The sequence below is a fragment of the Entelurus aequoreus genome, linkage group LG06, assembly GCF_033978785.1.
Source record: "Entelurus aequoreus isolate RoL-2023_Sb linkage group LG06, RoL_Eaeq_v1.1, whole genome shotgun sequence".
Taxonomy (NCBI): domain Eukaryota; kingdom Metazoa; phylum Chordata; class Actinopteri; order Syngnathiformes; family Syngnathidae; genus Entelurus; species Entelurus aequoreus.
This window is the reverse complement of record NC_084736.1, coordinates 975,589-994,602: the sequence shown is the minus strand read 5'-3', so window position 1 is coordinate 994,602 and position 19,014 is coordinate 975,589. Positions and strand designations below refer to the sequence as shown.

The following is a 19,014-nucleotide window of genomic DNA, read 5'->3' as shown; positions in this document are numbered from 1 at the left end:
CTCCAAGTCCTTGGAGAACACGTACACCTTCATTTCTCCAAGACTGGACTTGGAGAACATATCCACCTTCATGTCTCCAAGACTGGACTTAGAGAACACGTCCACCTTCATGTCTCCAAGTCCTTGGAGAACACGTACACCTTCATTTCTCCAAGACTGGACTTGGAGAACATATCCACCTTCATGTCTCCAAGACTGGACTTGGAGAACACGTACACCTTAATGTCTCCAAGACTGGAATTGGAGAACACATTCACCTTGATGTCTCCAAGACTAGATTTGGAGAACACGTACACCTTCATGTCTCCATGACTGGAATTGGAGAACACGTCTACCTTCATGTCTCCAAGTCCTTGGAGAACACGTACACTTTCATTTCTCCAAGACTGGACTTGGAGAACACGTCTACCTTCATGTCTCCAAGTCCTTGGAGAACACGTCCACCTTCATGTCTCCAAGACTGGACTTGGAGAACACGTCCACCTTCATGTCTCCAAGACTGGACTTGGAGAACACGTCCACCTTCATGTCTCCAAGACTGGACTTGGAGAACACGTCCACCTTCATATCTCCAAGACTGGACTTGGAGAACACGTACACCTTCATGTCTCCAAGACTGGACTTGAAGAACACGTCCACCTTCATGTCTCCAAGACAGGAATTGGAGAACACGTCCACCTTCATGTCTCCAAGACTGGACTTGGAGAACATGTCCACCTTCATGTCTCCAAGTCCTTGGAGAACACGTCCACCTTCATGTCTCCAAGACTGGACTTGGAGAACACGTCCACCTTCATGTCTCCAAGACTGGACATGGAGAACACGTACACCTTAATGTCTCCAAGACTGGACTTGAAGAACACGTCCACCTTCATGTCTCCAAGACAGGAATTGGAGAACACGTCCACCTTCATGTCTCCAAGTCCTTGGAGAACACGTCCACCTTAATGTCTCCAAGACTGGACTTGGAGAACACGTCCACCTTCATGTCTCCAAGACTGGACTTGGAGAACATGTCCACCTTCATGTCTCCAAGACTGGACTTGGAGAACATGTCCACCTTCATGTCTCCAAGACTGGACTTGGAGAACATGTCCACCTTCATGTCTCCAAGACTGGACTTGGAGAACATGTCCACCTTCATGTCTCCAAGACTGGACTTGGAGAACATGTCCACCTTCATGTCTCCAAGACTGGACTTGGAGAACACGTCCACCTTCATGTCTCCAAGACTGGACTTGGAGAACACGTCCACTTTCATGTCACCAAGACAATATTATACATTAAAATTTAAAAAACAGACAAATAATCTTATCAAACATTTTATTTCAAGTGAGGACCATTTGGTGTTAAAAGGACTAAGTGGAGGGTCTCCAACATGAACAATCATGAAGGTCCCTCACATATTTGAGATGAAGACTTCTACAAGTCCAACAACAAAGATTATATGTCATGAAGAAGTTGGTCATAGGTTCTTGAGGCACATCTAATGATTTGCCATTAAACCTCAGACTCCATCTTGGCAGCAGCAACATTACAGAGTCACTAATCACAGAGAAATGGTTCTTTTGTCTTTGGTCTTCACCACAAGATTAGGTTGTCACTCTTTGAAAATCCTGGATCTTCACGGACCTTCCAGTAAGTTCCATTGTAGATCCAAACTTCCTGTCCAGCATCTTTCTCCTTCCTGAAAACACATTTGATATATTTTAATATCTACTTCTTATAAACATGTATTTATATTTAATATTGTCTAATATCTACTTCTTATAAACATGTATTTATTTTTAATATTGTCTAATATCTACTTCTTATAAACATGTATTTACATATAATATTGTCTAATATATACTTCTTATAAGCATGTATTTATATTTAATATTGTCTAATATCTACTTATTATAAACATTTGTATATATTTTAAAACAGGTGAGATGATAGACATCACATCATTGGCTGATAGAGGACCAATCAGAGCACTGAGTTATGTGTCCTGTATGCTGATTGGCTGACAATCACTCTTTGATCAATAATCTAACCTTTATGAAAATAGGAATTTATTTGTCCTACAAACCTTCCATGGATTTAGTTCCCAAAGTCAAGAAGAAGTTTGCCGAAGGAACGTTAATAAATTTTTTGGGTTACCAAGATTTACCTGAAGAATCTGCAGTAGTAATAGAAGTAATAATAATAATAATAATATAATTGATATTATTAATAACAAAAATAATAATGTAATATTAATTATAATAACAATTGTTAATAATACAAATAATAATAATAATAATAATAATGATAGTAATAATAATAACAATAATTGTAATAATAATAGTAATAATAATAATAATAATGAGGACGTTAGAAACTCTACAGAACTTTTTACAGGTTCAGGAACTTCACTCCTGTGGTACACCAGGACTGACCAAACTAGAGACCATGACTAGAGACAGGCTAGATAAAGATTAGAGACAAACTAGAGACAGACTAGAGACTTACTGGAAACTAACTAAAGACAGACTGGAGACAACCTACAGACAGAATAGAGACAAACTAGAGACAAACTAGTGACAGAATAGAGACAAACTAGAGACAGACTACAGATTTACTGGAAACTAACTAAAGACAGAATAGAGACAAACTAGAGACAGAATAGAGACAAACTAGTGACAGACTAGAGACTTACTGGAAACTAACTAAAGACAAAGTGGAGACAGAATAGAGAAACTAGAGACAGATTAGAGAGAAACTAGAGACAGAATAGAGACCAACTAGGGGCGGTATAGCTCGGTTGGTAGAGTGGCCATGCCAGCAACTTGAGGGTTCCAGGTTCGATCCCCGCTTCCGCCATCCTAGTCACTGCCGTTGTGTCCTTGGGCAAGACACTTTACCCACCTGCTCCCAGTGCCCACCCACACTGGTTTAAATGTAATTTAGATATTGGGTTTCACTATGTAAAGCGCTTTGAGTCACTAGAGAAAAGCACTATATAAATATAATTCACTTCACTAGTGACAGACTACAGATTTACTGGAAACTAACTACAGACTGATTAGAGACAAACATCGAGACAAACTAGAGACAGAATAAAAACAGACTAGAGACGGACCAAAGACACACTGAAACAGACTACAGATTTACTAGAGACAGACCCGAGACGGACCAGAGACAGACCCTGACTAAAAAACAGGACTAGATGTTTGCTCCTGGTCTTTAGGAAAGCACATGTGGGACACTGGATGAAGACCTGACCTGAAGAAGACAGACCCTGACTAAAGACCAGGACTAGATTTTTGGTCCTGGTCTTTAGGAAAGCACATGTGGGACACTGGATGAAGACCTGACCTGAAGAAGACAGACCTTGACTAAAGACCAAACATCTAGTCCTGGTCTTTAGGAAAGCACATGTTGAACACTGGATGAAGATAGACCCAGACTAAAAACCAGGACTAGATGTTCGGTCCTGGTCTTTAGGAAAGTTCGGTCCTGGTCTTTAGGAAAGCACACGGACACTGGATGAAGACCTGACCTGAAGAAGACAGACCAGAGACAGACCCTGACTAAAAACCCGGACTAGATGTTTGGTTCTGGTCTTTAGGAAAGCACACGTTGGACAATGGATGAAAACCAGACCTGAAGAAGACAGACCCTGACTAAAGACCAAACATCTAGTCATGGTCTTTAGGAAAGCACACGTTGGACACTGGATGAAGATTTGACCTGAAGAAACACCCTGACTAAAAACCAGGACTAGATGTTTGGTCCTGGTCTTTAGGAAAGCACACGGACACTGGATGAAGACCTGACCTGAAGACCTGACCTGAAGAAGACTGACACTGACTAAAGACCAGGACTAGATGTTTGGTCCAGGTCTTTAGGAAAGCACATGGTGGACACTGGATGAAGACTTGACCTGAAGAAGACAGACCCTGACTAAAGACCAAACATCTAGTCAGGGTCTTTAGGAAAGCACATGGTGGACACTGGATGAAGACCTGACCTGAAGAAGACAGACCCTGACTAAAGACCAAACATCTAGTCGTGGTCTTTAGGAAAGCACATGGTGGACACTGGATAAAGACCTGACCTGAAGCAGACTGACCCTGACTAAAGACCAGGACTAGATGTTTGGTCCTGGTCTTTAGGAAAGCACATGGTGGACACTGGATGAAGACTTGACCTGAAGAAGACAGACCCTGACTAAAAACCAGGACTAGATGTTTGGTCCTAATCTTTAGGTAAGCACACGGACAATGGATGAAGACCTGACCTGAAGCAGACTGACCCTGATTAAAGACCAGGACTAGATGTTTGGTCCTGGTCTTTAGGAAAGCACATGGTGGACACTGGATGAAGACCTGACCTGAACAAGACTGACCCTGACTAAAAACCCAGACTAGATGTTTGGTCCTGGTCTTTAGGAAAGCACACAGTGGACACTGGATGAAGACCTGACCTGAAGAACCGTGGAACGTGTTCCTGTCCTAGCTTGGCCATCTCCTTCCTTCGCTCTCTCTGCTTCTCCTCCACTTGGTCCTTCTTCCTGTCCGCCTCTGCAACCTGGCCCTCCTCCAACAGCCTGGTGGACACACACATCCACACTTTTATAAACACTAGACTTCTGTGGCATCTCAATTATGCTACTTCATGAACTTCATGTACTGTAAAGTTCAAATTTCAATGACAATAAAAAGGAAGTATAAGTCTTATCATTTATTGAATATAACTATTTATTAGACATCATTATTTTTATTTCATATAATTATTTATTGAATATAACTATTAGATATATTTTATTTTATATAATTATGTAATTATTCTATATAATTACTTATCGGATATAACTTATATATTTTATTTTATATAATTATTGAATATAACTATTAGATGTAATTTTTTTTTTTTTATATAATTTTTATGTAATCATTTCATATAATTATTTATTGGATACAACTACTAGATCTTTGTTTTATATAATTATTTGTATGTAATTATTAATTGTATATAATTATTTAATACAACTATTAGATATTATTTTATTCATCCACACATCTTTAACTCTCCTATAAACACTAGACTTATGTGGCATCTCAATGATTTGACATCCTTTATTTTTTATTATTTTATATAATTATTTATTGAATATAACTATTATATAATTTTTTTTAAATGTAATTATTTTTATGTATTTATTTATTTTATATAATTTTTTATTTTATATAACTATTATATAATTATTATTTTTATGCAAATATTTAATATAATTATTTATTGAATATAACTATTAGATATAATTATTTTATTCATCCACACATCGTCAACTCTCCTTTAAAAAATACTAGACTTCTTTGGCATCTCAATGATTTTACAGCATTTATTTTATATTATTTAATTTATATAAATATCTATTGAACTAATTATATATAATTATTTTCTTTTTGTATATATATTTTATGTCAATATTTATTTTGAATTATTTATTGAATGTAACTATTAGCTATATTTATTTTATTTTCATATAATTATTTTTATATAATTGATATTAGATATATTTTATTTTTATATTTTTTATTGAATACAACTAGTAGATATAATTATTTTATTTTTTATATAATTATTTTTAAGTAACTTCTTTTAGATACATTTTGTTTTTTTAAATGTTTAATATAACTATTAGATATTTTATTTTTATATAATAATTGTATATAATTTATATTAGATATATTTTTATATAATTATTTTATATATTTATTTAATACAACTATTAGATATAATGATTTTTTGTGTAATTATTTATTTGATATAATTACTTATTCCATACAACTATTATTAAAAAAAAATGTTTTAATTATTTTTATATAATTATTTATTTTATATAATCATTTATTATATATAAATTATACTTTATATAATTATTAAATATAAATATTTAATTATAGCGAATAATTATTCACTGAATGTGTAAACATGAAGAAAATAAAAATATCACTCTGGTATGCGTCATATATTTATATTACCCTTGGTATCGACACTTCCGATACATGGATGGATCCTTCCTCTCCAACACTTATTTCATCTTCTCTTTGACTATCATTAATATTACTTTCATGGTAATAATTCATCTAAAACTTCTTAAACTTTACTAAACACTTATTTCTTCTCTTTTCATGCTAGCTTAGCAATTAGCATGCCTGCTCCCTCTTCCTCAGTCTAACATGTTTGGCCACTCCTCCAGTGATAATAAAACATGTAAGACATGGGCGCTAATTATTCATTTCTCATATGATTTGTAGTTCCATCACAAATCAGCGTTCATACATGAAGAAAATTACATGTTTGGAAAATTACTTTTAAAAAGTACTCGTTACTTTACCAAAAAAGTAATTTAGTTGCTAATGGATTTACTCTCTACTACATGTAATTAATTACTGGGGAAAGTAATGTGTTGCTTTAAAAACATACACGAGACGTTTCATGAGAGCAGAGTGTGCACCTTTAAGAGGCGGTGCCTGTTGCCAAGTAACGTGTGACTTGAGCGAGAGATTATTTCAGCATGTTAGTTTAGCGACTGCAGTTTGCGGGCAGATCTGTTGAATATTTTCACTGGATTGAGTAAGCGCGATCTAATAAAGAGACAGAATGTGCTTCCCTGGCTGTAGTTTCCTTGTCCAAAAATTGGAGGATTAAATCATTGATGTGTTGTTCATATTTCCCTCGCAGTAGTAGTAGTAGTGAGGTTGGTATCAACACTTCAGTCATCAACAATCAACATCAACAATTGCATCATCAGAGAAATGGACATTGAAACAGTGTAGGACTGACTTGGTAGGATATGTACAGCAAGTAGTGGACAGAGAGAGAGATCAGAAAGTATAAGAAAAAGTGTCTACATTTGATTATTTACATTTGATTATTTACAATCCGAAGAGGTCTTATGTGGAAGGGAGGGTGTTAGTTTAGGGTTGTAGTTGCCTTGAGGTGTTCTTTTAGTGCGGTTTTGAAGGAGGATAGAGATGCCCTTTCTTTTACACCTGTTGGGAGTGCATTCCATATTGATGTGGCATAGAAAGAGAATGAGTTAAGACCTTTGTTAGATCGGAATCTGGGTTTAACGTGGTTAGTGGAGCTCCCCCTGGTGTTGTGGTTATGGCGGTCATTTACGTTAAGGAAGTAGTTTGACATGTACTTCGGTATCTGGGAGGTGTAGCGGATTTCATAGACTAGGCTCAGTGCAAGTTGTTTTACTCTGTCCTCCACCCTGAGCCAGCCCACTTTGGAGAAGTGGGTAGGAATGAGGTGTGATCTGGGGTGGAGGTCTAGAAGTAATCTGACTAGCTTGTTCTGGGATGTTTGGAGTTTAGATTTGAGGGTTTTGGAGGTGCTAGGGTACCAGGAGGTGCAAGCGTAATCGAAAAAGGGTTGAACGAGAGTTCCCGCTAGAATCTTCATGGTGCTTTTGTTGACCAGAGAGGAGATTCTGTAGAGACATCTCGTTCGTTGGTTGACCTTTTTGATTACCTTGGTTGCCATTTTATCACAGAAAAGATTAGCCTCTAGAATGGAACCTAGGTAGGTGACCTCATCTTTCCTGGTGATAACAATGTCACCCACTTTTATAGTGAAGACATTGGCTTTCTTAAGGTTGATGTGGGACCCAAATAGGACGGATTCCGTTTTACCCAAGTGTATGGATAGCTTGTTGTCAGTGAGCCAGGTGCAAATTCTACAGAGTTCAGCACTGAGGATTTTCTCCACCTGTGACTTGTTATTGCCGGATACCAGCAGGGCAGAGTCATCCGCAAACAAGAACAATTCACAGTCGCATGCTGATGACATGTCGTTTATGTATATTAAGAACAGTAAAGGCCCTAATATACTGCCTTGGGGGACTCCACAGCTTACTGAGAGGGGGAGGGGCACGGTGCCGCTCACCTCTACCACCTGTTTCCTCCCCTCCAAGTAAGATTGCATCCAGCTCGATGAGGTTTTATCAAATCCGATTTCTTTGAGCTTATCCAACAGTATAACGTGGTTAACGGTGTCAAAGGCCTTCTGAAGGTCCAGCATGACCATGCCGCAGTATTTGCCCGCGTCCACCTCATGTTTGATGTGGTCGGTCAGATAGAGAAGGCATGTGTCAGTGGAGTGGTTAGTTCTGAAGCCGGATTGGAATTTGTACATGAGTTTATTAGTGGCAAAGTAACTATCGACCTGAGCACCTCGTCAGCTGAGACCATTTCTAATTTGAAATTGTTGTTGGATACTCCTAGCTTTCTGTAGAAGGCTTTAATGTGTTCTACACCAAAGCGACCTGAGTGGTGGGACAGCTTGTTGACTAGAGTTGTGGCTATGCTGGTGAAAAAGGTGTTAAGTATGCTTACTACCTCCATTTTGTCTGTAATGAGGGAGTCACCCTCCTTGATAGTGATGTTGGTTAGTCTGGTTTTAAGTTTCTGGCTGCAACCAGGAAGCTGGTTGTTAAGGATTTTCCAGAGCTCACGTGGCTTATTTGTGTTTTCCTCTATTTTGTCGGTAATGTACTTTTTTTTTAAGGATTTAGTCAGGTTGGTTGTCTTATTTCTAAATTTATTGCATTGCTTTTTGAGTGTTGAAAGGAGTGATTTGAGGTTGTTATTATTGGGTTGTTTATCTACTTCGGTTTTGCACTTTTGGTATTCGGAGTATTTTCTGTCTGTCTTTTATGGCAGCTAATAGGTCCGGATTCATCTATGGTTCAGAGCGGGCTTTGATCCTGACTGTTTTCACGGGAGCCATGTCGTTTAGAATCATTAGGAACGCTGTTTTGAAGCGATCCCAAACATCATCGACCAGGTTGCTCGCGAGCACAGGGGACCAGTCCCACTCACCTAATTTTAGGTTGAAATTATCACTGGACTATTTTTTAAGGGATCTGGATTGGGCTGTTATGTGGTTGTTGGCTTTGGGTTTAGCTTTTTTTCGGGTGCAGAAGGTTAGATAGTGGTCGCTGAGACCACAGATCATGACCCCACTATTTTTTATTTTAGGCCGGTCTGAAGTGAGAATGAGATCTATGGTTGATTGGGTGGAATCACACACCCTTGTAGGTAGTGTTATTAGCTGGGAAAGACCGTGTAGATTACAAAGCTAGCTGTTGGATCTGGAGACAGGTGCATCTCTGCGTTTAATATCTGTGTTCAGATCTCCAGTTATAATTTTCTCCACGTTGTCTACCCCAGCCAAGCACTCCTCTAGAGCCTCATAGAGGTCACTCTGATTAGGGGGTCTATATACAGTCCCTATCAGTACTGGCTTCGCGTTTTTAAAATTGATTTCCGCCCACACAGATTCAAGGGCATTGTGGTTGAGATCAGTGCGAGTTATGTATGTAATATCCTGGTGAATATACATACAAACACCCCCACCATGTTTATTCCTGTCCTTTCTGATAACCGAAAAGTTTTCTATCTCTATCTCTGAGTCAGAAACACTTTGATCTAATTTGGTTTCAGAGAAACACAGTATTTTTACCTTCTGGTTGAGGAACATTTCTCTGATTTGGTCGAGTTTGGTTCCAGAGAGGCTGTTCACAATAAGGTGGATGATGTGAAGCCCACTGGAACCAAAAAGAGCCTCAGAGTCCGCTGTATAGTGGTAATGTCCAGAAAAAGGAGGGATGGCCATGTTGGTTGTTATTGAAGTTGAAGTTGAAGATGAAGGGCAGTCCAGTTCTCTGTTTTGATGTAGAGGCTTGTGGGAGGAGGAGGGGGAGGAGGGGGAGAGTGGCCTATTGTTCGTCAGCCAGGTGAAGGGGAGGGGCATAGTTGGAGAGGGGGGCACAGGTAGCGGGGGCGGGTTTTTTTCCCGCGGGTTTTGGTTAGGGGCAGAGTTGGAGAGGGGGGAGCAGGATGGGGGGTTGTGGATTTCGCGGGCTTAGGTGTACCTGAGAACAAAGACCAGCTTTAGATGAAGAGGCCCCTGAATCCTGTATAGGCCATGGGTCCAGGCGCCGCGTCCCCGACCGTCAGGGACCGGGGAGAGGCCGTGAAGACCCCTGCTCCGCCGTCTCTACCGCAGACCAGGGTGTTGTTGTCGACAGTCACCTCCTTGTCCGTCGTCGCGCTGTCTGCCGCCGGACCGCTGTCTTCACCGGTGTCTGGGTCGTCATCCTCCGCCGCCGGTCCGCCGATCGCATCGATGAACGGGGTGAAGTCCTCCATCGAGTCGCCGACCGCTGGAGCACAGGTGAGCTCGGATTGAGATGAGCAAAAAGAGGCTGGCGTAGGTGGAGAGCTAATGTTTTTAGCATAGCTCCGACGAGGTCCCGTAGCTAAGTTAGCTACAATGGCGTCGTTAGCAGCAGCATTGCTAGGCTTCGCCAGGCGGGACAGCATTAATCGGGTGGTTACAGGTCCAGGGTTTGGTTAGGTGTCTCCTGATAGTAGAAGTAATAGTAGTATTGTTGATCTTCGGTCTATCCTTCCAGTCAGGGGCATGTTTCTTCTGTTTCGATCTGCAGTTAAGCACGAGGCTATCACGTTAGCTCCGTAGCTAAAGTGCTTCGCCGATGTATTGTCGATGAGATAAAAATCACTGTGATTGTCCATTTCGCGTTCACGACTCTCATTTTCAATAGGGTAAAGTATCCGAGGTGGTTTAAAAAACAAATCCGTGATCCACATTAAAAAAAGGAGAAAGTGTGGAATCAAACGACCGCTACCGTGGGAGTGAAAAAAGATGCGACCGCTCCCCATGACGACTACTGCAGGCTGAGTAGTAGTAGTAGTGAGTAGTGTAGGAATCAATCATTGATTGGTTGTTCATTATTCCCTCACAGTAGTAGTAGTAGTAGTGAGTATTGGAGGATTCATTCATTGATTAGTTGTTCATTATTCCCTCACAGTAGTAGTGAGTATTGGAGGAGTCAATCATTGATTAGTTGTTCATTATTCCCTCGCAGTTTTAGTAGTGAGTATTGGAGGATTCAATCATTAATTAGTTGTTCATTATTCCCTCACAGTTGTAGTAGTGAGTATTGGAGGATTAAATCATTGATGTGTTGTACATTATTCCCTCGCAGTAGTAGTAGTGAGTATTGTAGGATTCAATCATTGATTAGTTGTTCAATATTCCCTCACATTAGTAGTAGTGAGTATCGTAGGATTCAATCATTGATTGGTTGTTCATTATTCCCTCACAGTAGTAGTAGTGAGTATTGGAGGATTCAATCATTGATTGGTTGTTCATTATTCCCTCGCAGTAGTAGTAGTGAGTATTGGAGGGTTCAATCATTGATTAGTTGTTCATTATTCCCTCGCAGTAGTAGTAGTGAGTATTGGAGGGTTCAATCATTGATTAGTTGTTCATTATTCCCTCGCAGTAGTAGTAGTGAGTATTGGAGGATTCAATCATTGATTAGTTGTTCATTATTCCCTCGAAGGAGTAGTAGTAGTGAGTATTGGAGGATTCATTCATTGATTAGTTGTTCATTATTCCCTCACTGTAGTAGTAGTTGTGAGTATGTGTTCCATGTTTGCTGTGTGATGTTGCCTCCTATTTGACATCAAGTTCATTTGAGTTGTTTTCATTGGTAAAAAGTTACTTCCTGCTTTGAACTTGTTGACAAACAAAAGTAGCGTGCCACGTTACAGCCAACGTATCGCTAACGTCGTAGTAACGCACATAAAAGGAATTATTACTCGTTATATTAACAGTCACAGCGTTAGTAAGACGTTGTGTTTAAATATAGTGACATCGACTCCCTGGATGATACAGAAAGTATTAGTGTGATATCATTCCTTCCTGTATGATACAAAAAGTATTAGAATGTGATATTTCTTCCTGTATGATACAGAAAGTATGAGAATGTGATATTGTCCCCCCGACACACACACACATACACACACGCGCGCACACACACACATTACCTCTGATCCGGTCTGAAGCGCGTGTCAGAGGGAGGAAGAACTGATCTCAGGTCAGCTGGGAGTTCGTTGAGTTCTCTGGCGTATTGTGAGAAACCATAGAAGTCGACGTGATCCTCGGGCTGCACGTCTGCACATGGAAATATGACATTTGGCCATACGATGAAGGGTATGAGTGATATCAAGAAGGATATCAACATGCAAAAATGAGGTGATTATAAATATGAGGTGATACAAATATGAAGTCATAAATATGAGGCGGCATGATTATGTGATATGAATATGAGGCGATATAAATATGAAGTGATAAAAATATGAGACCATATGATGTGATAGAAATATGAGGCGATATGATTATGAAGTGATATGAATATGAGGTGATATAAATATGAAGTGACATAAATGAGGTGATATAAGTAAGTGATATAAATGAGATATAAATATGAAGTGATATAAATATGAAGTGATGAATATGTAGTTATATAAATATGAGGTAATATAAATATGAAGTTATATAAAATGAAGCGATATAAATATGAGGTAATATAAATATGAAGTGATAAATATGAGATAGTATGAATATGAATCGAAATAAATATGAGGCGATATAAATATGAGGCGATATAAATATGGGGTAATATAAATATGAGGCGATATAAATTTGAAGTGATATAATGTAAATATGAGGTAATATAAATATGAAGTGATATAAATATGAGGTAATATAAATATAAAGCAATATAAATATGAAGCAATATAAATATGTGATATGAATATGAATCGATATCAATATGAGGCGATATAAATATGAGGCGATATAAATATGAGGTAATACAAATATGAAGTGATATAAATATGAAGTGATATAAATATGAGGTAATATAAATATGAGGCGATATACATTTGAAGTGATATACTGTAAATATAAATGGTAAATGTGTTATACTTGTATAGCGCTTTTCTACCTTCAAGGTACTCAAAGCGCTTTGACACTATTTCCACATTCACCCATTCACACACTGATGGCGGGAGCTGCCATGCAAGGCCCTAACCACGACCCACAGGAGCAAGGGTGAAGTGTCTTGCTCAAGGACACAACGGACATGACGAGGTTGGTAGAAGGTGGGGATTGAACCAGGAACCTTCAGGTTGCTGGCACGGCCACTCTCCCAACTGCGCCACGCCGTCCCCTAATATGAATTTGAAGTGATATAAATATGCAATATAAATACTCACTGGGCTTCCAGACACACTTGGAGGCGGCGGGCAGCGTGTCGCAGACGATGCCTTCATGCCAAAGTCCTCCAAAGCGATGGACAACTTTCCCCGCTCGGTCTAGAACCACACCCTGGACCTCGTTCTTGGTTCCGTCAGACCCCCAATATCGAGACTGGCCATGGAAGATAATCTAAGCATCTTGGAAATAAGTAGATCTTGTAGATCCTGACCTTGACAAAAGTGATCTTGCAGGTGCAGACATCGCTAGAGTTGTTCTTGATGACCACCTCGCCGTAATGTTCCAACCAGCGCTGCTGACTCAGCACGTTGTGGATGCACGTCACCGCCTTGTTCCACTCGTAGTGGTCCCCGTATCTGCAGGGAGGTTCTTCATCATCATGTATGCATGAATATTCATAATCATCATCATCATCATATATGCATGAATATTCATCATCATCATATATGCATGAATACTCATCATATATGCATGAATATCCATCATCATAATCATACATGCATGAATATTCATCATCATGTAAGCATGAATATTCATCATTATCACCATGTATGCATGAATATGTATCATTACCATCATGTATGCATGAAGGTTCATCATCATCATGTATGCATGAATATTCCTCATCATAATCATCCTCATGTATTCATGAATATTCATCATCATGTATGCATGAATACTCATCATATGTGCATGAATATTCATCATCATCATGTATACATGAATATTCATCATCATGAATGCATGAATATTATTCATCATCATCATCATCATCATCTGTGTGCATGAATATGCATCATGTATGCATGAATATTCATCATCATGTATGCATGAATATTAGGGATGTCCGATAATGGCTTTTTGCCGATATCCGATATTGTCCAACTCTTTAATGACCGATACCGATATCAACCGATACCGATATCAACAGATGTATACAGTCGTGGAATTAACACATTATGCCTAATTTGGACAACCAGGTATGGTGAAGATAAGGTACTTTTTAAAAAAAAATTAATAAAATAAAATAAGATAAATAAATTAAAAACATTTTCTTGAATAAAAAAGAAAGTAAAACAATATAAAAACAGTTGCATTGAAACTAGTAATTAATGAAAATTAGTCAAATTAACTGTTAAAGGTTAGTACTATTAGTGGACCAGCAGCACGCACAATCATGTGTGCTTACGGACTGTATCCCTTGCAGACTGTATTGATATATATTGATATATAATGTAGGAACCAGAATATTAATAACAGAAAGAAACAACCCTTTTGTGTGAATGAGTGTCAATGAGTGTAAAAAAAAAAAAATTAAAAAAAAAACGATACCGATAATAAAAAAACGATACCGATAATTTCCTATATTACATTTTAACGCATTTATCGGCCGATAATATCGGCAGGATATTATCGGACATCTCTAATGAATATTCATCATCATCATCAACATCATGTATGCATCAATATTCATCATCATGTACGCATGAATATTCATCATCATCATATGTGCATGAATATTCATCATAATGTATTCATGAAGATTCATCATTTTCATATATGCATGAATATTCATCATCATGTATGCATGAATATTCATCATCATCATGTATTGCATGAATATTCATCAACATCATGTATTGCATGAATGTTCATCATCATCATAATCATGTATGCATGAATATTCATCATCGTGTATGCATGAATATTCATTATAATCATGTATGCATGAATATTCATCATCATGTATTGCACGAATATTCATCATCATGTATGCATGAATATTCATCATAATCATCATCATGTATGCATGAATATTCATCATCATGTATTGCATGAATATTCATCATCATGTATTGCATGAATATTCCTCAGCATCATGTATGCATGAATATTTATCATGATAAGCATACATATTCATCATATATGCATGAATAGTCATCATATACTCATGAATATTCATCATCATGTATGCATGAATATTCAGCATCATCGTAATCATGTATGCATGAATATTCATCATCATGTATGCATGAATATTCATCATCATCATGTATTGCATGAATATTCATCATCATCATGTGTTGCATGAATGTTCATCATCATCATAATCATGTATGCATGAATAGTCATCATCGTGTATGCATGAATATTCATCATAATCATCATGTATGCATGAATATTCATCATCATGTATTGCACGAATATTCATCATCATGTATTCATGAATATTCATCATAATCATGTATGCATGAATATTCATCATCATCATGTATTGCATGAATATTCATCATCATGTATTGCATGAATATTCATCAGCATCATGTATGCATGAATATTCATCATGATATAAGCATGAATATTCATCATATATGCATGAATAAATGATAATAAATGATAAATACCATCATATACTCATGAATATCCATCATCATATATGCATGAATATTCATCATCATCATCATCATATATGCATGAATAGTCATCATATATGCATGAATATTCATCATCATATATGCATGAATATTCATATCTGCAAGAATATTAGAAACCTCACTTTTACTCTTTGCAGACAAGCATGTTAGCATCATGTCAAAATGTTTCACCTGTTAGCATGGTAGCATCATATAAAATGTCATACCTGTTAACATGCAAGCATGTTAGCATTACGTCAAAATGTTTCAACTGCTAGCATGTTAGCATTATGTCAAATGTTTCAGCTGTTAGTATGTTAGCATCAAAATGTTTTAACGACAGCATGATAGCGGTATGTCAAAATGTCTCAACTTCTAGCATATTGGCATTATATCAAAATATTTTACCTCAGAGCACATTAGCATTATCTCAAAATGTTTTACCTGATAGCATGTATGCATTATGTCAAAATGTTTTAACTGATAGCATGGTAGCATTATGTAAAATATCTCACCTGTTAGCATGTTAACATTATGTCAAATGTTTCACCTGTTAGCATCTTAGCATTTATCAAAATGTTTTAACTGATGGCATGTTAGCTTTATGTTAAAATGTTTCAACTGATACCATGTTAGCATTACGTCAAAATGTTTCACCTTTCAGCATGTTGGCATTATGTCAACATGTTTTACCTGATAGCATGTATGCATTATCTCAGTGTTTCAATTGATAGCATGTTAGCATTATGTCACAATGTTTTACCAGATAGCATGTTAACATTATGTCAAAATGTTTTAACTGATCGCATGTTAGCATTTGTCAAAATGTTTTAACTGATAGCATCTACGCATTGTGGCAAAATGTTTTAACTGATAGCATGTTAGCATTACGTCAAAATGTTTCAAGTGATAGCATGTTCGTATTACGTCAAAATGTTTCACCTGCTAGCATGTTTGCATTACGTCAAAATGTTTCACCTGCTAGCATGTTTGCATTACGTCAAAATGTTTCACCTGCTAGCATGTTTGCATTACGTCAAAATGTTTCACCGGTTAGCAGGTTAGCATTACGTAAAAATGTTTCACCTGATAGCTTGTTAGCAATATGTCAAAATGTTTAACCTGATAGCATGTTAGCATTATGTCAAAATGTTTTAACTGATAGCATGTTAGCTTTTGTCAAAATGTTTTAACTGATAGCATGTTATCTTTTATCAAAATTTTTAACTGATAGCATCTGTGCATTGTGTCAACACTTTTTAACTGATAACATGTTAGCATTACGTCAAAATGTTTTAAGTGATAGCATGTTCACAATACGTCAAAATGTTTCACCTGATAGCATGTTAGCATTATGTCAAAATGTTTCACTTGATAACATGTTAGAATTGTCAAAATGTTTCACCTGATAGCATGTTAGCATTATCAAAATGTTTCACTTGATAGCACCTTAGCATGACATCAACATGTCTCACCTGGGCAAGGTAGCGTTGACGTTTCCACTCGACATGATCTCCACTGATTTCCCCCAGAACTTGTACTTCCATCTTTGATCTGCACCAGGAGCATGCACACTTACAAACTTGGACATCTGCACAAAAGTTGCATTGGTGACCAACCTTGCCAGAAAGTGAAGTTGTTGGACTCGGCGTGGCAGGCAGAGATGGGAGGATGATGGCTCACCTGGACACAACAACTTTTACGACTATTTCTACTCTCATGCAGCTTTTATAAACACATCATATTAAGTGTTGAAAACAGAACATAAAACAACTAGCATACAATAAAACAATGTTAAGTGTTAAAAGCAACACAAAAGAATACAAATATTTGACAGAAACACAATACAATTATTTGTAATAAAATATCAATTGTTGAAGACGGCACATAATATAATTATTAGTTTAAAACAGCACATAAAATAATTAAAAGTTGAAATCAGCACATAAAATATTAAGTGTTAAAAAAGGCGAATAATAAAATTATTAGTTTAAAACAGCACATAAAATAATTGATTGTAGAAATCAGCACATAAAATAATATTAAGAGTTAAAAGTGGCACATAATATAATTAGTTTAAAGCAGCACATACAAATAATAATAGTTGAAATCAGTAAATAAAATAAGTGTTAAAAAAAGGTGAATAATAATATAATTTAGTTTAAAGCAGCACATAAGAATAATAATAATTAATAGTTGAAATCAGTGAATAAAATGTGTTAAAAAAAAGCGAATAATATAATTATTAGTTTAAAGCAGCACATAAGAATAATGATAGTTGAAATCAGCACATAAAATAATTATTAAGTGATAAAAACAGCACATACAAATTATTAGTTTAAGACAGCAAATAATAAAATAATTAATAGTTGAAAACAGCACATAAAATAATAAGTGTTAAAAGTGGAACATAATATAATTATTAGTTTAAAGCAGCACATAATATAATTATTAAAAGTTGAAATCAGCACGTAAAATATTAAGTGTTAAAAAAGGCGAATAATATAATTGGTTTAAAGCAGCAAAAAATAAAATAGTTGAAATCAGTAAATAAAATAAGTGTTAAAAAAGGTGAATAATAATACAATTATTAGTTTAAAGCAGCACATAAGAATAATAATGATAGTTTAAATCAGCACATAAAAAAATATTAGGGGGGTTAAAAGTGGCACATAATATAATTATTAGTTTAAAGCAGCACATAAGAATAAGAATAATTAATAGTTGAAATCAGCACATAAAATAAAAAATGTAAAAAAAGGCGATGAATAATATAATTAGTTTAAAGCAGCACATAATAGTTGAAATCAGGACATAAAATAAAAAATGTAAAAAAAGGCGAGGAATAATATAATTATTAGTTTAAAGCAGCACATAGTTAAAATCAGCACATAAAATAATATTAAGTGTTAAAAAAGGCAAATATCATTATTTTAAAGCAGCACATAATACAATAGTTGAAATCAGCACAAAAAATAAGTGTTAAAAAAGGCTGATAAAATGATTAGTTTAAAACCGCAAATAAAAGAATTATTAATAGTTTAAATGAGCATGTAAAATAATAGTAAGTGTTAAAAATGGCACATAATATAATTATAAGTTTAAAGAAGCACATAAGAATAACAATTATTAATTGAAATTAGCACAGAAACTAATATTAGGTGTTAAAAGCAGCACATAATAAAAAGTATTAGTTTAAAACAGCAAATAATAATATAATAATTAACAGTTGAAAAACAGCACAAAATAATATTAAGTGTTAAAAGTAGAACATGATATAATTATTAATTTAAAGCAGCACATAATATAATTATTAATAGTTGGAATCAGCACATAAAATAATAGTAAGTGTTAAAAGTGGCACATAATATAATTATTAGTTTAAAGCAGCACATAAGAATAATAATTATTAATAGTTGAAATTAGCACATAAACTAATATTAGGTGTTAAAAGCAGCACATA

General features: G+C 36.2%; 1 protein-coding gene across 4 annotated transcripts in view; it reads right to left on the bottom strand.

The window, feature by feature from the left end:
• Positions 1-1,309: 1,309 nt before the first annotated feature.
• LOC133651709 (oxysterol-binding protein-related protein 7-like) overlaps positions 1,310-19,014 on the bottom strand; it is a 94,213-nt gene continuing 76,508 nt past the window's right edge. For all 4 annotated transcript variants that reach the window (XM_062049747.1, XM_062049749.1, XM_062049746.1 and 1 more), the window contains 7 exons: positions 17,171-17,234; positions 17,027-17,105; positions 13,349-13,493; positions 13,137-13,290; positions 11,904-12,030; positions 4,454-4,576; positions 1,310-1,687 (listed from right to left, as the gene is read on the bottom strand). In XM_062049747.1, the coding sequence (XP_061905731.1) occupies positions 1,582-1,687; positions 4,454-4,576; positions 11,904-12,030; positions 13,137-13,290; positions 13,349-13,493; positions 17,027-17,105; positions 17,171-17,234 (798 nt within the window). In that variant the 3' untranslated portion in view covers positions 1,310-1,581. The remainder of the gene's footprint in view (positions 1,688-4,453; positions 4,577-11,903; positions 12,031-13,136; positions 13,291-13,348; positions 13,494-17,026; positions 17,106-17,170; positions 17,235-19,014) is intronic.